The sequence below is a fragment of the Panthera tigris genome, chromosome D4, assembly GCF_018350195.1.
Source record: "Panthera tigris isolate Pti1 chromosome D4, P.tigris_Pti1_mat1.1, whole genome shotgun sequence".
NCBI lineage: Eukaryota > Metazoa > Chordata > Mammalia > Carnivora > Felidae > Panthera > Panthera tigris.
The window spans coordinates 789,644-808,569 of record NC_056672.1 but is presented as its reverse complement, the minus strand read 5'-3'; the positions used below and the strand labels follow the sequence as shown (position 1 = coordinate 808,569).

At 52.0% G+C, this 18,926-nt stretch overlaps 2 protein-coding genes across 10 annotated transcripts in view; one reads left to right on the top strand and one right to left on the bottom strand.

Moving 5' to 3' along the window:
• Positions 1-1,734, top strand: part of IPPK (inositol-pentakisphosphate 2-kinase) — a 48,396-nt gene extending 46,662 nt beyond the window's left edge. Inside the window, exon 13 of the mRNA XM_042963592.1 lies at positions 382-1,734. Coding sequence (XP_042819526.1) covers positions 382-607 — 226 coding nt within the window. The 3' untranslated portion in view covers positions 608-1,734. The remainder of the gene's footprint in view (positions 1-381) is intronic.
• The window catches only part of LOC102954804 (centromere protein P), a 244,534-nt gene that overhangs the window by 15,157 nt on the left and 210,451 nt on the right, over positions 1-18,926 (bottom strand). For 7 of the 9 annotated variants that reach the window (XM_042963596.1, XM_042963604.1, XM_042963606.1 and 4 more), the window contains exons 6-9: positions 3,990-4,069; positions 2,989-3,080; positions 2,535-2,683; positions 19-631 (exon numbers count right to left, since the gene is read on the bottom strand). In XM_042963596.1, coding sequence (XP_042819530.1) covers positions 2,553-2,683; positions 2,989-3,080; positions 3,990-4,069 — 303 coding nt within the window. In that variant the 3' untranslated portion in view covers positions 19-631; positions 2,535-2,552. Of the gene's footprint in view, positions 1-18; positions 632-2,394; positions 2,684-2,988; positions 3,081-3,989; positions 4,070-18,926 lie in introns of those variants that run through there. The other 2 variants (XM_042963598.1, XM_042963597.1) reach the window with 2 other exon arrangements.

The following is an 18,926-nucleotide window of genomic DNA, read 5'->3' as shown; positions in this document are numbered from 1 at the left end:
GTGTGCGAGCAGGGCAGGGGCAGAGAGAGAGGGAGACAGAATCTGAAGCAGGGTCCGCGCCGTTAGCGCAGAGCATGACATGGGGCTCTAACCCGTGAACCGCGAGTTCGGGACCTGAGACGAATGAAGGGAAGTCTGCTGTCAGCGTCTTCTCTGTCTGGTTGAGGAAAGGTCCGGTCTCCTTGGCGCTTTCCTTCAGGTTGGGAACGCGTGGCTCCTTGTTAACCTTCCCTTTCCGGCATCGGCTCCAGCACCGGGGCTTGGGAACACCCATCCGCGGGCACACACGGAGGGCGTGGGGACGCCCAGAGCGGGGTGCGCGCTGCGAACAGCGTGAGGATTCGGGGTTCGTGGGCCCTCAAGCTCCTCTTTCACTTCCAGCTCTGAGCAGAGGCCCGTCGTCGCTTCATCGAGATCCAGGTTTGCCTTCTCTGTGTCTGTGCTGGACCTCGACCTCAAGCCCTATGAGAGCATTCCACACCAGTATAAACTGGACGGGAAGATCGTCAACTACTACTCAAAGACTGTACACGCCAAAGACGCGGCCGTGAGGTCAGCCAGGTTCAAGGAAAGTGAGGACTGCACGTTAGTTCTGCACCAGGTCTAACCACCTCCTGTGGTGTCCCTGAAACTTGAACACAGAATGTGAAGGTCAAATGGTAGAGCTACTTTTTGTCGTGTTGGGTGACTTTTGGCTGTGAATGTTTTCGCTTTTTAACCCCCGTCCAGGTGGGGACTGCGTCTGGGTGACCCGGAATGCACGATCACCACCCACGCCGTCCAGGACGAGATGTGTCGGACGTGTGCCCCATTGCGTGCTGTGGCCCCACACCTTCCACCCGGGGTCCGCGTCTAACCTCCGGCACGAGAGCCTCAAGACCCGAGGTTTGGATCTCCTACCACCAGACTCTAACGTAGAAAACTTGAATTGTCGCGTACGTCTTACAGTTTGGACTTGAAAGAAAACATGGATACTACTGGAACTTTCCCAGCTGAGTTACGTGGTCCCTTCTTCCGTGCGAGCCACCAGGTAGCGCAGGCTTAGCGGGCTCCCTGCTGCAGAGTGGGGGTGGCTGGCATGGATGTGGGCCCTGGGCTGTGTGGACTCGGGGTCTCTGTGGAGGGGCCACGCACCCTGCTCTGCACAGGGTCAGCGGGGAGCACAGGACTCAGGTCAGGGGGTGGATACCACTCAAACGAGCGCTGGCCGTTTTTAGCCAAACGATCTGATCTGAACCGTAGGGGACACCGGGCACTCCTTCCTGCGGGCAGGTGCTGCTGTGGTGCTGGGAGAGAGCTGCTGCCCGGGGCGGGTGTCCAGGCGGCCGTGCGCCGCGCATGCCGGGTGTTCGGGGCCCTTGCTCCCGTGAGACGAGCCCCTCCTGGCTGGCACCAAGAGGTTCTCATCAGGGTCGCCCCCTGCAGGTGTGCCCGGCTGCTATGAAAACTGTCAGGAATCTTGGCTTCAGTTTTTTATTCTCTGGTAGGTTGTACAGATTATTTATATCGCTGTTTTGAGGGACTAATGAAGGCTTATTGTAACATAAGATTATAATAGCAAAACCATGGAATTGTATGAAAATGCTACGTGGAAAATAAGAATATTTTGCTGATTGTAAACTTTCGTGGGGAATTTTGTGATAACTTGAGAATTACAGTTGTTTGAATCAAGCAAGCTCTTCTAGAATTTACTCAGCTTTGTCCGAACACTGACTTCCTCCACCCTCGGAGGTTGAAAAAAGATGCTCAAGGAGCATGTGTCTCACCCTCATGAGCATGTTGGGGGGCGAGGGTTGTGTGGAGGGAAGCATCTGTGGTGGTGGTCTGGCCCGAGGTCTCATCACGGTGTGCAGAGGACCCTGGCTCTGCGAGGAGTGGGCCGGGCAGCCTCTGGGGCCAGTCCTGGCCCAAAGGGCCGGCATCCGCCCAGGGAAAGAGACCGATGAGGCCCTGCCAGGCGGTGTCCACCTCACCGTCCGGTGCGGCCCCTCCCCTGACTTGGCTTCAAGCAGGGTCTCCACCGATTCGAACATCGTCAATGGCCCCCAAGGCCAGTGCCGCCCTGAGGCGACGGGGGTGGGGGTGGGGGTGGGGGTCCTGTGTGGAGCCTCGTGTGAAAACACAGGATGAGATGAAAAGACACTTTGGAGGCTGACCACTTTGTACGTGTGAGTGCTGCTCTCCAGGCGGGAAGGGGAGGAGGGCGGTGCGTCACCCTGGGTGTCAGGTGGGGCCCTCGGGACTGCAGGGGCTGGGCTGACCTCCAGGACGCCTCCACCCTCAGCCTTGGCGAGAGCAGGACCAGATGCTCTCTGAATCCAAAGAGGGACACGCACTCCTGCACGGTCTCAAAGGTTAAGCTTATTTTTTCAAGTACACTCTACGTGCTGGATCTTCTATTCAAATAGCCGTGTTTATTTTTCCCCGTCCCGACAGCGTGTTTACGATGGGCGTAACTGCACAGACCATGTGTCCTAAAGGCGTGGCTTCTGTGTGGGAAACGGCAACTGTTTACGTCGAATAAAATCACACACCTGCATGTTTGCCAGGAACTAGTGGTTTTCCCCCACGCAGAGCGACTTAATCAGGCTCTCTAGAGTGGCTTCAATGCCCAGCGCGCCCAGCAGGGCCCGGAAGCCGAGGGGAGCAGTTTCCAGGACTCGGTTCTTGTCCAGCTCCAGGGCTGCGAAGAGAATGGGCCGGCTGAGCAGCTTCATCCAGACGCACCCGCCTTCCCGACCGGGGGCACCGAACGGGGCGATGAGGGTCGTGACTGTGCACGAGGCACCGACCTGCGTGGCACAGGTGGGGACAGAACAGAGGGCCTTGGGGGAACAGTGCCCCCTCACGTGTGCTTTTCGAGTGATTACCGCTGAAAACATTTTTTTAACTGATACAAAAAACTTGATTCTGGCCATGTAAAGCCAGAGGACGTAAGCAGGAGACTGTTGGGCACAGTAAGTCACCAGAACACCACCTGGGCCCTACCTTGCTGTGGCACTTTGGTGAGAAGATCCAGCTTTGGCAAAACCTTCCCTTCGTCATCTATTTGGATCCTCCAAATGATTACGAGCTCAAACCTGAAAGAGGTTAAGATCTGTCGCCAAGCGGTTCCCGAAACCTGGTGGGAAGCGTGAACTGCACGCGGCACCTGCCACCCTCCCCGAGGATGTGACCCCGGACACGTCTGCCCGTGGCACACATCAGGTCTGGCCGGGGAGACGTGTCCGACATGCTTAGCGAAGAGGAACGTGTGCCCCAGACCCAGCAAGGTGCTGTTGTGTACCCACGACGTGCTGGTGGTGTGGCCACGTGAGGGACCCACAGGCATCCCACAGGAACTAAAAACCCACCTGCGCAGAACACAAACAGATAAAGTACTTTGAAACGTGTCAGCAGGGACGGAAAGCTGACTCTACCCTAAGACCCGGGCATTTCGCTTCCAGGTACAGAAGCCTGTGTAGTCGGGTGTCTGGGGACACGAAAGGAGCGTCAGACATAGTAGAAAAGGACGGGTCACCCAAATGCGCACAACCCAAAGAAGGCAGAAAGACAGCGTTCGCCTAATGGAACAGAACCACCGAAAAGGAATGAACTGCCTGCAGCTACACGCATCACCAGAAGCCAATTTTGGAAAGGTCGAGAGGCAAGTCTGAGAAACCTACGTAATTAGGACATCGTTTTAAGCTTGAAAACAAAACCCCTCGGGGCGCTCCTACACAGGCCGTGAAGGCACGTGGCGTGCAGGGGGCTCCCCGCATGCACACACAGGGCCCAGAGGAGTCCTCCCTCACCCAGCACCCGTGGCCTCCCGGCCTCCCCTCCTGGTCCGCCGCCCCTGGCTGCACACCCAACATGACCCCACAGACATAGTGAGAGGTCTGTTACGCAGTTCACACTTGTTTCCTCTTACTTGTAATCCTCGCGTTTCACAGGAAGCAAGTGGCTGGGTACTGGGGAGGCTGGGCCTGGAGGGCGTCTGCACTTACCCGGGCTGGCGGGGGCTCTGGACCACCATGCAGCTGGAGGCGGCCCCCTCCGGGAGGCGCACAGCTTCTGAGTACTTCTCCTGCAGGACGGCAAGTGGTTAGAGAAGTCAGGTGACTGAACAGGAGCGAGGAGCCCGAGTAAAAGTCTTTAGAGTTGCAGGTGCACCATGACCAATCCAGCACGTGGCCTCGCGATGCTATGGCCTAGAGACCAGGGGGCCGAAGGAGTCCACAAAAACCTGCAGCCCTGCTTTACACGTGTCAGGGTGCAGATGGTTATGTCCTCCTCGTGCGGAACAGGAGCCCGTGACTGCTCTGGAACAGAGCACACGTGAGGAAGGACCAGGGGAGAATGACCAGACGGAGCCGTCACGTGCGTGACCTGCCAAGCTGGACACCTTAACGCCAAGGACCCTGGGTTCCTCATCGTTGTTCTAACCGGTTCCTGGCTGCCTGAGGGGACACGTGCACCAGACCCTGAACCAAGACGAGACGAGACTTCCTCCTTTCCTTTTTGTGTCTCCCACGTGCTCTGACTGTATGTATCTGCTCTGCTCTCGTCTCCTGCTGGCTGAAGTTTGAGTTCTGTCCACGTGCAGTCGGGAACCCTCTTGGCTGGTCCTCCGAGACCCCCTCTGGGTCCTCAGACCTGGCCTGTGGCATCATGGCCACCGTACTCCTGCCTTCTCTGCTCACTGGCGCCTATTCTAGATCTTTCCATTGCCACGAGGCCCCCATGTGCCTACACCATCAACCCCTCAGTGTTAGCAGGATGGTGAACAGCTTCATCCCAGTTTCACGAGTCTGCCTGCTCTGGCTATGCTGCCTCCCTAGGCCCTCTGCTCAGGGGTGGCCCCTCCAACTGTCCTGTTCTCTCGAACAGGGTAGCTTGAAAAGGCCAGCCAGCCATGCTCTGGGGTGTCCCTCACAACTCAGCAAGGTGACGCCTGCCCTGACGATCCGTGTTGTGCCCTACAGCTTTAGTGTCTGGCCCTAAAAGCCCATCAGATGGAGGCCCCTGCCATGGTGGATGCTCCTACTCCGTCCATCGTCAAGCTCACTGTTCAGTGCTCTTGCACATCCGCGTGCCCGGAGCCATGGGCAGACGGCTCCTGCATAGCACGGAGCCCTGGGCTTTCCCAGCCAGTTCGGTGTCGGTCTCCCCCGGGACCTGTGTCTGGCTGCTCTGGGTTCTGAACTCTGAGAGGTCAGAAGGGAGCCCTGCCATGTCCCACACACCAAGCCACCATGGCTAGCCCTGAGCCTCATGGGACACTTGGGGGCAGGGCTGGTGGTGTGGGTGGCAGAACCCGGGATTTCAGAGGACAGGACTCTGCCAAGTCAGCTCCACAGAAGGAGGTCTTGTAGGGACAAAGACGTGGTACAGCTTCTCAAGGACCAGCCCCAATACCAGCGAGCCTGTTGCCAGTGAGTGAGGCCACTGCTCCCAGACCCGTGTGGGAAAGATGCCGACAGAGCAAGAACACGTCCAAACACCAAGCTGTTCTGACCAAATGCTGGGCTGGGCCTGGTTTAAGCTTACAGACAGTTTCTAATTTCAGTGAAACTGTGTTGCTGAGAAAGTGTATACCAAAGTGTTTTAAATGGAAAGTGCTGGTTGCTTTTTAAACCTCAAGCTCTTCTGAATTAATAACAGCTGTAGGAGGGGTGCTGAGGGGCACGTGAGCACGAGGCCGGGCCTGCTCCAGCATGGGGCCCCCGGGGTGGCTGACCTCCCAACCTGGCCAGGCCTTCTCAAAAGCAAAAAGTTGACATGCTGACATTAGGAAGAGGCCAGGTGTTCAGATTCCTGGAGAGCTTCTGCTGGTTGTGAGGAGAGTTTCCTTGTACAAGAGGGAATAACGTGGCCCGTTTATCAGCTTCTTGCACTTGCCTGGTGACCTGAGACACTCTGGGCACGAGCACACGCAGGAGAGGAGACAGGGCGGGGGGGCCCGGAGCGCAGAGCCTGCATGCCTCCGCTGGTGCCCAGAGACCCGGGGGGGCGGGCCGTGTCGCCGACAGGGGTGAAGACAGACAAGTCATGAAATGTGCCGAGCTCTAGATGTGAGTCGGCACATTTCAACAGTGTCTCGTGTCTGACGAGGTTTGTGCTTTCACGGTGTCTGGGAAGGCCGGGAACAGCTCTGCACATGTGGGGCCTGTCGGCCTTCACAAGCTCGTCCCAGGAGGGGGTTCAAAATGGTGTTTACTCAGCTGCTTGCCACATGCCTGGGGTTTGTGGTACAGAAACAGTGGCCAGGGGCGTGCTGGCAATTTGGTTCAGACCCTGTCACACCTGAGACTCGCTTTGCTGTTGAAAAGGCTGCTGGTCCAAAGGGAACAGAATTTTTCACAGAGCTTCAGAGAAAACCAGCCTCTCATTACATGTCTGTGATGCCAGCCCAGCGCGGAAGGGGAATGACCAAGGCGCCCCTGCCTGCCTCCCAGTTACACGAATGGAAAACCTTGAGTTCTGAGTTTAAGTATACCTGAGGGTCCACGAGTATGTTAGTTCTTCTTGACTTTAATATTTCCCCAAAGATCGTCTAGCTGATTCAGTTTTTTTTTAATTGGTAACAAATTCACATAACATCTACTCCTTTAAAGTGTATATAATTCAGGGGCTTTTAGTATTTTACCAAGGTTTTACAACATCACCGCTAACTTCAGAACGTCTTCGTTACCCCGTAAAGACACTCTGTACCTTTAGCTACCACCCCTGCATCCCCTCAGTAGTCCCTGTGCAGCGGTAAGCCAACACTGTCTCCAGATATCTCGTACAAATGGGGTCCCTCAAGATGTGGTCTTTTGTCACTGGCGTCTTTCAGGGAGGATGTTTCCAAGGCCCGCCCACGTGGCACTCATCACTCCTTTACACTGCAGAACAACCCCCGCCGTACGGACGGACCGATTGTCGTCATCCATTCATCTGCCAATGAGCACGTGGGTACTTTTTACTTTTTGGCTACTGGAAATAATGCTGCTGTGAACGCCGGTGTGTGGTTTTTGTGGCACATGTTTTTGTTCCTCTTGGCTAGGTGTCTAGGAGTGGAGCTGCCCAACTGTTCTCCACAGGGGCTGCACCGTTTTTAGGGTCCCACCTGCGGTGTCTGAGGGTCCCGATTTCTCCATCTCCTTGCTGACAACACTTGTTACCACCCGCCCTCCCTTGAGAAACCATTCTCACCCTCCTGGTGGGTGTGAGGTGGTAGGTCACTGGTTTTGATTTGCATTTCCTCATGGCCAAGGACAGTGATCATTGATCATCCATCATTTGCATACCTTCTTTGGAGAAAGGTCTGTTCAGATCCTTTGCCTATTTTTTAAACTAGGGTGTTTTTCTTATTATTGAGTTATAATAGCTCTTTATGTAGTCTAGGTACAAATCACTTATCAGATACGTGGATTTTTTCCCATTCTGTGGATTGTCTTTTTACTTCCGTAACGGTGTCAACCTGCATGAAGTTTTTAATTCTGATAAAGTCCAATTTATTTATTTTTGTTCTTTTTTTGCTTGTGCTCTGGTGTTATAGCTAAGAAATCATTGTTTAGCCCAAGGTTACAGAGATTTACACCTACGTTTATTTCTAAGAGTTTTAGATTTTTAGTTTTGAAAATTAGGCCTTTGATCCATTTGAGTTAATGTTTGTATGTGGTGTGAGACAGGGGTCCAACTTCACTGTTTTGCCTGTGAATATCCAGTTGTCCCCGCATCATTGTTGAAAAGACTGTTCCTTCTCCATTTAACGGTCTTGGATCTAGTCACATTTTAATAACATCTTGTATTTTGAAGACAGCCTGGACCAGTGAGGTTTCACTGAGGGACAAAACGCATCCCAGAGTTTTTAAGAGATGGTGCCAGGACAACTGAACGTACACAAGTAGAAAAATGAGCCCCCATGCTTATGTCTTACACAAAAGTAGACCAGAGATCTAAATGCAATAGCTAAAACTATAAAACTTATGAAAAACAGAAAATCTTTTTTTGTTGTTGTTTGAGAGAGAGTACGCAAACATAAGCAAGGGAGGAGCGGAGAGAAGGGGAGACAGAGGATCAGAAGCAGGCTCTGCACTGACGGCACAGAGCCTGAGATCACGACCTGAGCCAAAGTTGGACACTTAACCAGAATGAGCCACCCAGGCACCCCAAATAGAAGATATCTGTAGTCCTTGGCTAGCCAAAGATTTCTCAGATACAAAAGAAAAAGGATCTGTAAAAGAAGAATAAATTGGGTAAATGATAAGTTGGCTTTGTCAGAATTAGAAATTATCGCTCTTAAAAAGGCCAGCCTCAGACTATATGTAAAGAACACCTACAACTCATTAACGAGAAGACAAACAACCTAATTTATAGAACGGTGAAAGGATTTAAAGATACTTAACCAAAAAAGAGACGTGGAAGGCGAAAGGTACCGTCACTAGTCATTAGGAAAATGCAAATTAAAGCCACAGTGAGACAACACCTCGCACCCGCCAGAACAGTTAATTTAAAAAGACTAACCACAAGTTTTGGTGGAGATGTGTAGCAAGTAGAATATCACCCACTGCTGGTGGGGAGCAAAGTCTGGAGACGTCCTAAGGAGTTAGACACACATGTACCATGTGATCCAGCTGTCCCACTCCTCTAAGTATTTACCCACGAGAAACGAAAACATGTCCAGAGAATCAGAGCCCCAGACTGGAAACAGCGAGTGATCCTTTCACCGCATAAATGAGGCCTGTTTCCCCCGTAGCGGAGGCCGAAACCACCCGCGCAGTCTGTACAACGGAACAACGCTCAGCAGCAGTGCTATCCACACACGAGCACGGACAAACCTCAGAAGCAATATGCTGAGTTAAAGAAGGCAGACACAGAAGGCCATATTTATGAGTCTAGAAAAGGAGAGAACAGAGCAGGAGTCGCGGGGTGGGCCTGGGGAGGGGGGACGGTCTGCAGAGGCACCCATCAGAACTCAGCCAAGTCTACGGCTAGAACGGTGCCAGCTTCTTTCTGCAAGGGTCATTCTTCTACTCTCGGGACCTGGCAGCTTTGCCCCCTCAGGTGAAGGGTATTGTCTGTAAAGGCCTACTCGGTGCCACACAGTGTTCCAGAAGTGGGGGTCCAGGGGTGAGCCCCGTGGAGAGATGCGGGTGGTCGCGGGGGACTGGCAGGCGGTCAGGGGGCCTCCTAAAGCCGGTGACACTTGGGTTCACACCTGAATGATGGGAAGATGGGGGGTAGCACAGGGCCCGTCCACACAGGATCGAGCTGGCTTGTCCAGGCCCCAAAAAGCAGCAGCGGTCACGTGGAGAAGGGTGCAGGTGTAGCTGGGAGGTGGGCAGGGCCAGGAGACAGTCGGGGTGGCTGGGGCAGTGGGCCCTGTGTCAGATTCTGGTGGGTGAAGAAGAGTCCAAGCGGGGGGCGGGGAGGGGGGGTAAGTGAGACAAAGGCAAAGGCACAGGCAGGCCCTTCCAGAGGCCTCGGTGCCAGGAGAAGCAGGGTATGGGCAGGAGAGGGCAGTGAGGGGGTGTGTGGACTTAAAACCCGGAGGCTGGCCCCCGGCACAGATCCACACCTTCATCAGGTCACACGCTTGGCAACATCTCACCCCAGCCCCGATCCTCCAGCTCCGCTCCCGGAGCTCATCCTGTCCTGGAGAACAGCCCCCCACCTGGTCTCGGTGTGGCCTCTTGCATTCTGCAAAAGTCTCCTTCAGGGCGAGAGCTCCCCCTGCGTGTGAGGCCCCGGACTCCCCCAGTCCACGGACTGTTTCCCTTCCGTGGGGAAGCATTTTTGTCCTCTGACACAGCACGCAAACTCAAGGAGCTGGGAGGAGAGCCCACCCGCTGCCGCTCTAGGTGGGGGCGTGGGTGGGGGCTCTGTGACAGCTGATCTCCTGGGTCCTGGGAGGGACTTGTGTGGCTCAGAGGGCCGCTGGCGGGAACCACACCGGGTATCTGTGGCACAGCTTGCACGCAGACTTTCGGAGGCAAGTGTCCCAATTGTTCTGAACGTCAGAAGGCTCAGAAACGCCTACGACATCTGCACGTGGAACAGTCGGCTCTCGTGTGAAAGGGACCCTGACAAATACCAGGTCCTAAGGGCCTGACGTGGGTGCAGGTGCCGTACACGTTTTGTCTGTGATTACAGATGTCACACAGGCTTGGTTCTGGGGGCTCCGGGACCCTCTGTCACCCCCGCAAGCTCAGCCACAACCATGACACCTGCTGTCCCTCGTGCTTCTACAGTGACACTTGGCATTTCTCCACGTGGGGCCACTCTCCCACGTTACCGACTAGCAGATGCGTGTCAGGTGTCCTGGCTCCCACTGCGTGCGGGCAGTTTGTAGTGCGTGGGCCTCTTGGGCTGTGGACCGGCCCTGGGCAGGGCTGGTGCCTCCTCATGATGCCACGTTGGGAGCAGGGTGGACACTCTGTTGTCTTCCCAGGAGACACCAGGCCCCTGTCCAGCTCCTTGTGGGACGTCTGCTCACCAGCCTGGGCCCCGAGGCTGCGGAGGGGCTGAGTCAGCCACATGAGGACTGCCAACGACCATCTCCATATCTTTCCACGTTCATTAGTGGCTTTCCACCAGAGGAACGGGTTCTCCCTCCTCCCTTATTCGTTCTGTCTCAGCAGGAAGTCTCAATGGGAACCAGCATTTCCCTATGCTTTGGAGCCTCCAGTGTGAAGACCTCAGGATGGCAGGCTGCAGTGGTGTGCACAGACATGGCCCCTTGAATCCTCCTGCACAAACACACCAGAAACAAACTAGCGAGGGATCTCCTCAGTGCTCCCCCAGGGTCCTCCCTTTCCCCTCCTCGCGGTGATCACACTGGCCTCTTCACGACCTCAGTGCCTTTCCCGCATCAGCACATCTCACAGCAGTGCCTGCTGCCCCTACTCTGAGGGCACAAGGCGCCTCGCTGGAGAGGGAAGGCACGGGCAGGAATCGCATTATTTTTCAGTAATCTAACAGTGCATCATTCATTCACTCGCTGAGGGTTTTCCGGGCCACGTGCTGGCCAGGGGCTCTGTCCTCTGGGTCGGACGGTGATCTTGGAGGAGAGAGGGCTGCTCTAGGACAGCTGTGGAGGAGAGATCGGTCCCCGTCTGGAGTAACAGGACCCACTGTGGACTGGAGGTGCCATTAGGAGACTTTCCGCTCAGCTCAGCCACCAGAAGAGACGGCAGACTCTCTCTGCAAGCGCTCATGACACCATCGGCTGACCCCTGATGAAGCCCCCAGGCTACAAGGCTGGATAAAAAGGAGCCCCACTCTACTGTCCTGATTGCAGAGGGGAAGGAAAGACTACTTCCACGTCTGACGACACCGACTTTACTCCAAGCAGGTTTTCTAGACTGTTGTTTATGTTGCTGGAGTGAAAGCCATGAGGGGAGACGAACTGTTACTGGATCCTCTCTTGTAAACAGCACTGCCCAGCTCTCCTGGGTGTGGCTCTGGACACGAGACAAAACGGCCACCCAGCTCCTTGCACGTCCACACCCAGGATGTGGGGGGTGAAATTCAGGGAGCGCAGCAGCTCGCTGGGGTGGGGAGCAGAGACCAGACCCGTGGGTGGGTTAACGCAGGCTCCTGGGGCCCCACACCAAAAACCACCCAAGAAAATAACTGGGAAATGCTGAGTGTATCTCTGTCTGGAGCTGGAGGGCAGAAAAAATGTGTCCTAAATGCTGCTTTAGTCAAAAACCCAGAAACCCTGTATTCCCAGCCTGCAGAGGCTCCCAAACCTGAGAAAGCCAGACCATCGTGGCAGCACTGACCGCGGACGCACAGTTAAGTGGCAGGGCCTGGGTGTGCCTGCGGGTGTTTTCTGGTCCCGAGTCCCCACTGCCCCCGCCTGCTCCCCAGCCCTTGTCTTGATATGTGAGCCCCGGGAAGCACCGGGGATCTCAGGGACCCACCATGTTGGAAACACATCCCGAAAGATTTTGAAGACGAAGTCTCGAGGTGCACGTGGAGGGTCCTGAGCTGCCCGGGAGCGGGAGCAGCGGGCCCGGTGGCGTAGACTGCAGCTGCTGCAGGTTCCACAGCCTGAGTCTGCACAGCGGTCGAAATGGTTTTCACGTTTGGAAATGGTCAGGAAAGTATCAAAAGCTTGTGCCATGTGAAAACTGTATGAAATTGAAACCTCAGTGCATACAACGTCTGGCCGGAACGCAGTCGCCCTGACCCGGGGCCCCCAGAGAAGCAAAAACCAGAAGGGCAGCCAGGGCAGAGTCTGGACGGAACCACACACGCTTCCAATGGTGGTTTTCTTGGGAAGCGACCCTGGGAGACCCGTAGAACAGACAATATAAAAAGCACCCAAGTCCTACCTGGATGGCTCGTGACTGTTTCAGAAGGGCCCTTGGGGGCCTTTTCCACCCCACAGGACATACCCCCACGTGCCTTCCATCTCACCTGGGGCATGTCCTCCTGAGCCCCAAGCCCGAATGTGCTTTGTTCTCTTCCTTTTGACTCTGTTCTCCCCGAACATGTCCTTGTCCCAAGGCCTCCCTCACAACTCGTGAATGTCATTTCTGTGCTGCTGTGTAAGTTACCTAATGGGTCTCAGACCCTGAAGGAAGAAATTTCCAACTGAGAAATTTCAAATTCCCATAACCGTGTTTCTTTCTACTTTCTCATAGTTTTTGCAACATTTTTTCATATTTCATTTTAATTGTATTAAGCTAAAAAACTCTTCAAGAAACTCCTCAGTTACCTACTTTATAATTACACATTTAAATTTTACTTCACACTTGTATAATCTTAGGTCCTGGGCAGTGGCTTCTGTCCTGGGAGACACCAAGTTCTGAGTCAGCCTGTGACACAGGGGCCCCGTCCTGACTTCATCCCAACAGAACCTGTTCACTTGCTCATGGGTGAGACCAACAGTGTGGCTCCCCTGTGACACATCATGTCCCCTCCACACAACCACTCCCCTCTCCACTGCCCATGAGCGCTTCTCCCCAGATGGTCCCACCCCTGCTGCAGGGATTCCAAGATCAGCTTCGAGGGGCTGGGGACAGACCATCCACCTTCACCCCTGCTCCACAGCAAGCAGCACTTTCAGGAACAAGCAGAGGCTGGAGGCGAGGTGACAGCATGAAATGTGGCCATAAACACCTTGTCTAAAAAACGGAATTGAAGGGAGGAGTAGAGGGATGTGGGAGACCCAATTCTCCTGTGCCCCCCACCCCCCCCCCCGCCCCGGGTGAGGACGGAAAGTCATCGTAAACACAGCCAACAAACACGCGCCCATTGTCTGCCTGCAGGAAGCGTGACCCGGTTATGAGACAGCGTCCGTGCGGCGGGAGAGGGGCTGCATCTTGAGCTCAAACCATATGCTCTGAGATGCATTTCTGTTCCCTCCTCAGCTAATAATTACAGAGGTGAGTCAAACTGGCTTCTTATAAGATTGTCAGAAATGGTCATTAAGAAGCTGAATACATGACACAAAAACAGACACTCAGATCAATGGAACAGAATAGAGAACCCAGAAATGGACGCACAAACGTATGGCCAACTAATCTTTGACAAAGCAGGAAAGAATATCCAATGGAATAAAGACAGTCTCTTCAGCAAGTGGTGCTGGGAAAACTGGACAGTGACATGCAAAAGAAGGAACCTGGACCACTTTCTTACATCATACAGAAAAATAAACTCAAAATGGATGAAAGACCTAAATGTAAGACAGGAAGCCATCAAAATCCTCGAACCTCTTTGATCTTGGCTGCAGCAACTTCTTACTCAACACGTGTCCAGAGGCAAGGGAAACAAAAGCAAAATGAACTATTGGGACTTCATCAAAATAAAAAGCTTCTGCACAGCGAAGGAAACAATCAGCAAAACTAAAAGGCAACCGACAGAATGGGAGAAGATATTTGCAAACGACATACCAGATAAAGGGTTAGTATCCAAAATCTATAAAGAACTTATCAAACTCAACACTCAAAAAACAATACTCCAGTGAAACGATAATCCAGTGAAGAAATGGCAAAAGACATGAATAAACACTTCTCCAAGGAACATACAGATGGCCAACCAACACATGAAAAAATGCTTAACATCACTCATCATCAGGGAAATACAAATCAAGACCACAATGAGATACCACCTCACACCTGTCAGAAAGGCTCACATTAACAACTCAGGCAACAACAGATGTTGGCGATGATGTGGAGAAACGGGAACCCTCTTGCACTGTTGGTGGGAATGCAAACTGGTGCAGCCACTCTGGAAAATAGTATGGAGGTTCCTCAAAAAACTAAAAAATAGAACTACCCTACGACCCAGCAATTGCACTACTAGGCATTTATCCACGGGATACAGGTGTGCTGTATCAAAGGGACACACGCACCTCCATGTTTATAGCAGCACTATCGACAATAGCCAAAGTATGGCAAGAGCCCAAATGTCCATTGAGGGATGAATGGATAAAGAAAATGTGGTATATATATATATATATACATACAATGCAGTATTACTCGGCAATCAAAAAGAATGAAATCTTGCCATTTGCAAGTATGTGGATGGAACTGGAGGGTATTATGCTAAGTGAAATTAGTCAGAGAAAGACAAATAACATATGACTTCACTTATATGAGGACCTTAAGACATAGAACAGATGAACATAAGGGAAGGGAAGCAAAAATAATATAAAAACAGGGAGGGAGACAAAAAATGAGACTCTTAAATATGGAGGAGAAACAGAGGGTTACTGGAGGGGTTAAGGGAGGGGGGATGGGCTAAATGCGTCAGGGGCATTAAGGAATCTACTCCTGAAACGACTGTTGCACTATATGCTAATTTGGATATAAATTTAAAAAATTAAGATAAACATTTACAAATTTAAAAAAAGAAGCTGAATACACACCTATAAATAGAATAATGCTAGAAACTCTTCAGAGGTAACTTTGCAACTTCCTCTTCATGTATGTATTAATATGTAATTATGTGAGCAAAATCATGAACTACAAGCAGATAATGAGGTGATCTTCCAGTCACCGACAATTTTATCATTACTAAGGTTTAAACTCAATGTCTCATAAATGTCCAAGTAATACTGTCCAAAACACTGAAACTGGTTTTAATTTAAAGTTATTATGGTCTCATTTATTTATTTATTTTAAAAATTTTTTTTTTTAAACATTTATTTATTTTTGAGACAGAGAGAGACACAGCATGAACAGGGGAGGGTCAGAGAGAGGGAGACACAGAATCCGAAACAGGCTCCAGGCTCTGAGCTGTCAGCACAGAGCCCGACGCGGGGCTCGAACTCACAGCCCTCACGGACCGCGAGATCATGACCTGAGCTGAAGTCGGCCGCTTAACCGACTGAGCCACCCAGGCGCCCCTATTATGGTCTCATTTAAACTATCACAGACTTCGAGTGTTTAAGGTCTTAAGTTTATCTTAAGATAAACACCTCGCAGACCCTCCCCTCTGCAGGCCCCACCCCCTCCCTCTACAAGTGTGAGCTCACGCCTCCCTCACGCCAGCGATCCACCATCACGGTAGAACACGCACGGAAAGGAAAAGGAAATGGGCAGTGGTCTAAAGATCACACTCGCTCAAACCAACAAACTATATAACGGAGTCAAACTGTGGGAGGGTCCCTTCCCTAAGGAAAGAAAAAAAACCCTCAAGGCAACCTGACTACATGCGTAGGTGACAACAACCCTCACGGCCTTGTAATGTGAGACCACTTAATCGGACTGCACGTTTGCGTGTTACCATATATGGGAGACAAAGAAGTAAAAAATATATAAAAAACTATGCCACATGGCGTTCGGGGCTCAGTTCTTTGGGTTCGAACCCAACTGAGCGTTGCCAGCACGAGTGAAGTTGCTTCCTGGAAAGAAACGCCACGGTGTCACGACTGTGTGTGAGGAACCTGCTACAAAACCTCAGGGGCTCAGATTCCAGGACCTGAGCTTGTGAACTTTGTATCCTGCAGTACTTCTAAGTTCAAATACGGCTGCCAAACACAGGAAAGCGTCACTGTAATCTGCGTGTCACGCGATCCATGCTGGCAACGTCTTTGATGGCAGCTACAAAAACGTCTCCCGGGAACACGTGCCCCTAGTCCGTCCATACATTCCACGACGCGCGCCACACGAGAATAAGGCTTGATCTGAGTCCCCAGCCGTCAAGGGTCCCAATCTTGTTGCTCTTGCTTCTTTCTCTCCAGGCCCCTCTGGCAGTTCCTGTCTGTCTCAGGCCCCTGCCAGGGTGAGGACAAAGGACGCAGGACAAAGGCTCAGCTGCCTCCGTGGCGTGAGCCTCCACTTCCGGTTTTCATGGGACCCCACAGTTCCATTCACTTCCATGGCACTCGTGCGTCCTCTCTGCGGCCACTCCACAGGGGCCGGGCAGGTGCCCGGTAAAGGCTGTGGTTTTTAATCTTCCAAACACTACTTTCAATTTTCCCCTAAATGTGACCGATAGTTTGGATATATATAGAATTTAAGGGTGACATATTTATTTATTAAAAAAATTTTTTTAATGTCTCTTTTTGAGAGAGAGAGAGACAGAGTGTGAACAGGGGAGGGGTGGAGTGAGTGGAAGACACAGAATCCGAAGCAGCTCCCGGCTCTGAGCTGTCAGCACACAGTCCAACAGGGGGCTCGAACTCACGGATCGTGAGATCATGCTCTGAGCAGAAGTTAGACGCTTCTGACTGAGCCACCCAGGGTGACATATTTAAATTACATTTTACATATAAAGCTATTGATAAATGTCCAACGTTGTACTTGAGTGCTATGTTAAATGGTTTCTGTTTTATAGATCCTTAGTAACAGAAGAGCCCCCTATCTCGGGGACAGAATAGAGCATGAATAACTTATGTAAATGAAGTTTTACATGGTTGAAATTTTGTATTACATCAAGAGCTAATGGTCAGGGAAAAAGAAAACAAAATAAATACTGGGCAAGACAAACCAGCAGAAGAAAACAAGCCCCAGTGAAAACAGTCCTAGTTTTACCTCATCTGTATGTGCTGAATCACAGGACACCTTTATGAGGCAGGGTTTAAAATGATGCTCATTTGAAAAATAAGAAAAACATGGCTCAGAGATATGAAAGGCTGCTCCAATGACTTAGAGCCCAAAGGAAAGCAGCCAAGCGGAGCTGGCCTCCTGACCCTAGTACCTTTTTCAAAGGTGATTTCAGGTGACCTTTGGTCCAGCTCAGTGCTGACCAGAGGGGAGGCAGGGCAGCACGGATGCACGTGGAAACCAGAGCAGCTTATGCTGCAGGGACCCTTCCTGGGGGGCTCTTTCCAAGGCCCTCTCCCCAATTTTATTATTACATTTTTAAATGTGTATTTATTTTTGAGAGAGAGAGAGCACGAGTGAGTGCACAAGCAGGGGAGGGGCAGAAGAGAGGGAGACACAAGATCCCAAGCAGGCTCCAGGCTCTGAGCTGTCAGCATAGAGCCCAACATGGGGCTCGAACCCATGAACTGTGAGATCATGACCTGAGCCTAAGGTTTAACCAACTGAGCCACCCAGGCGCCCCTACATTTATTTATTTTTGAGAGACAGAGAGAGACAGAGGGAGACACAGAATCCGAAGCAGCCTCCAGGCTCTGAGCTGTCAGCGCAGAGCCCAACGTGGGGCTTGAACCTATGAATAGCAAGATCATGACCTGAGCTGAAGTTGGACGCTCCACTGACGAGTCTGTCTCCCAATTTTAAGTGTTTTTTTGTTTGTTTGAGAGAGAGAGACTGAGCAGGGGAGGGGCAGAGAGAGAGGAGAGAGAGAAAATCCCAAGCAGGCTCCTGTCAGTGCAGAACCCAACATGGGGTTCGAACTCACGAACCGTGATATCATGACCCGAGCTGAAGTCAAGAGTCGGACGCGCGACTGACTGAGTCACCCAGATGTCCCCGTCCCAAATTAAAAAAAAACAACAACAAAAGAAACCAAAAAAACCTTATACTTTAGAACACTTTTAGATTGACAGAAAAACTGGGAAGATGATCCACAGTTCCCACTGTTAATATCTAACACTGATGTGGTATATTTGTCAAAATTCATGAACTAATATCAGTGCATCACTTTTATAACCAACATCTAAATTTTATTCAGTTTTCCTGAGTTTTAACTTATTGTCCTTTTTCTGTTTCAGGCCTTAATCCCACATGACATTTGAGATTAGGGAGAAGTGGGATGTCCTTGTACAGATTTAAGTATTATGCTGAGTTTAATAAGGGGCTCCCATTTTTCACTGAGAGAATCGTAAGGGAGAATGCACACCTGTCACTTGGGTCCTAGAGTAACACACACCTTGTTGTCCGGCCACAAGCCACATTGCCAACCCACCAGCACCCCTGCTGCTGGCCTGGGCTTGATGTAAGACCCGAAAGAGGTAAAAACACTCAAAACACTTCCCCGCAGTCACTGCTCTTCTGACCACCCATAAACTGGCAAAATGGATTTCATGAGGACTCATATTTTCATGCAGTACCTCGAGTCGGGGGAAATGAGGGCAGAGGAGTTTCTTTGGGGTCCTGAAATTGCTCTATTTTCTGCGAGGAGCCCTTAGCAAAAGCACTTCACGTTCGTCCTCTCCTACGCGACGAACCTGGTCTGACGCACTCACGGTGGCTGTGGAGGGTCTGTTGCGTGGCGCAGTTGTGGACCGCCAGACCTGGTGAGCGCTCTTTGGGCAACAGATCCGCCTCATTCACAAGGTCGGCTCAAGTCACCATAGACCATCAGCCCCTCACAAATGGCCCATGGCTGCCCCTGGACCAACAGACAGGTGGACAGAGCCTTTTCCTACAGGAGAGACCAGAGGGCTGCGGGCAGCCTCTTCCGGGCTGTGTGTGAGGTGGTGTTCTGTTCTGGCAGAGGCCTAACCCTTTCCTGGACTGTCTGAGCTATTCCAGCCTCTACAAATACTGCCCCCCCCCTCCCCCCCCCCGCCGTCCCCGCTTTCCTTT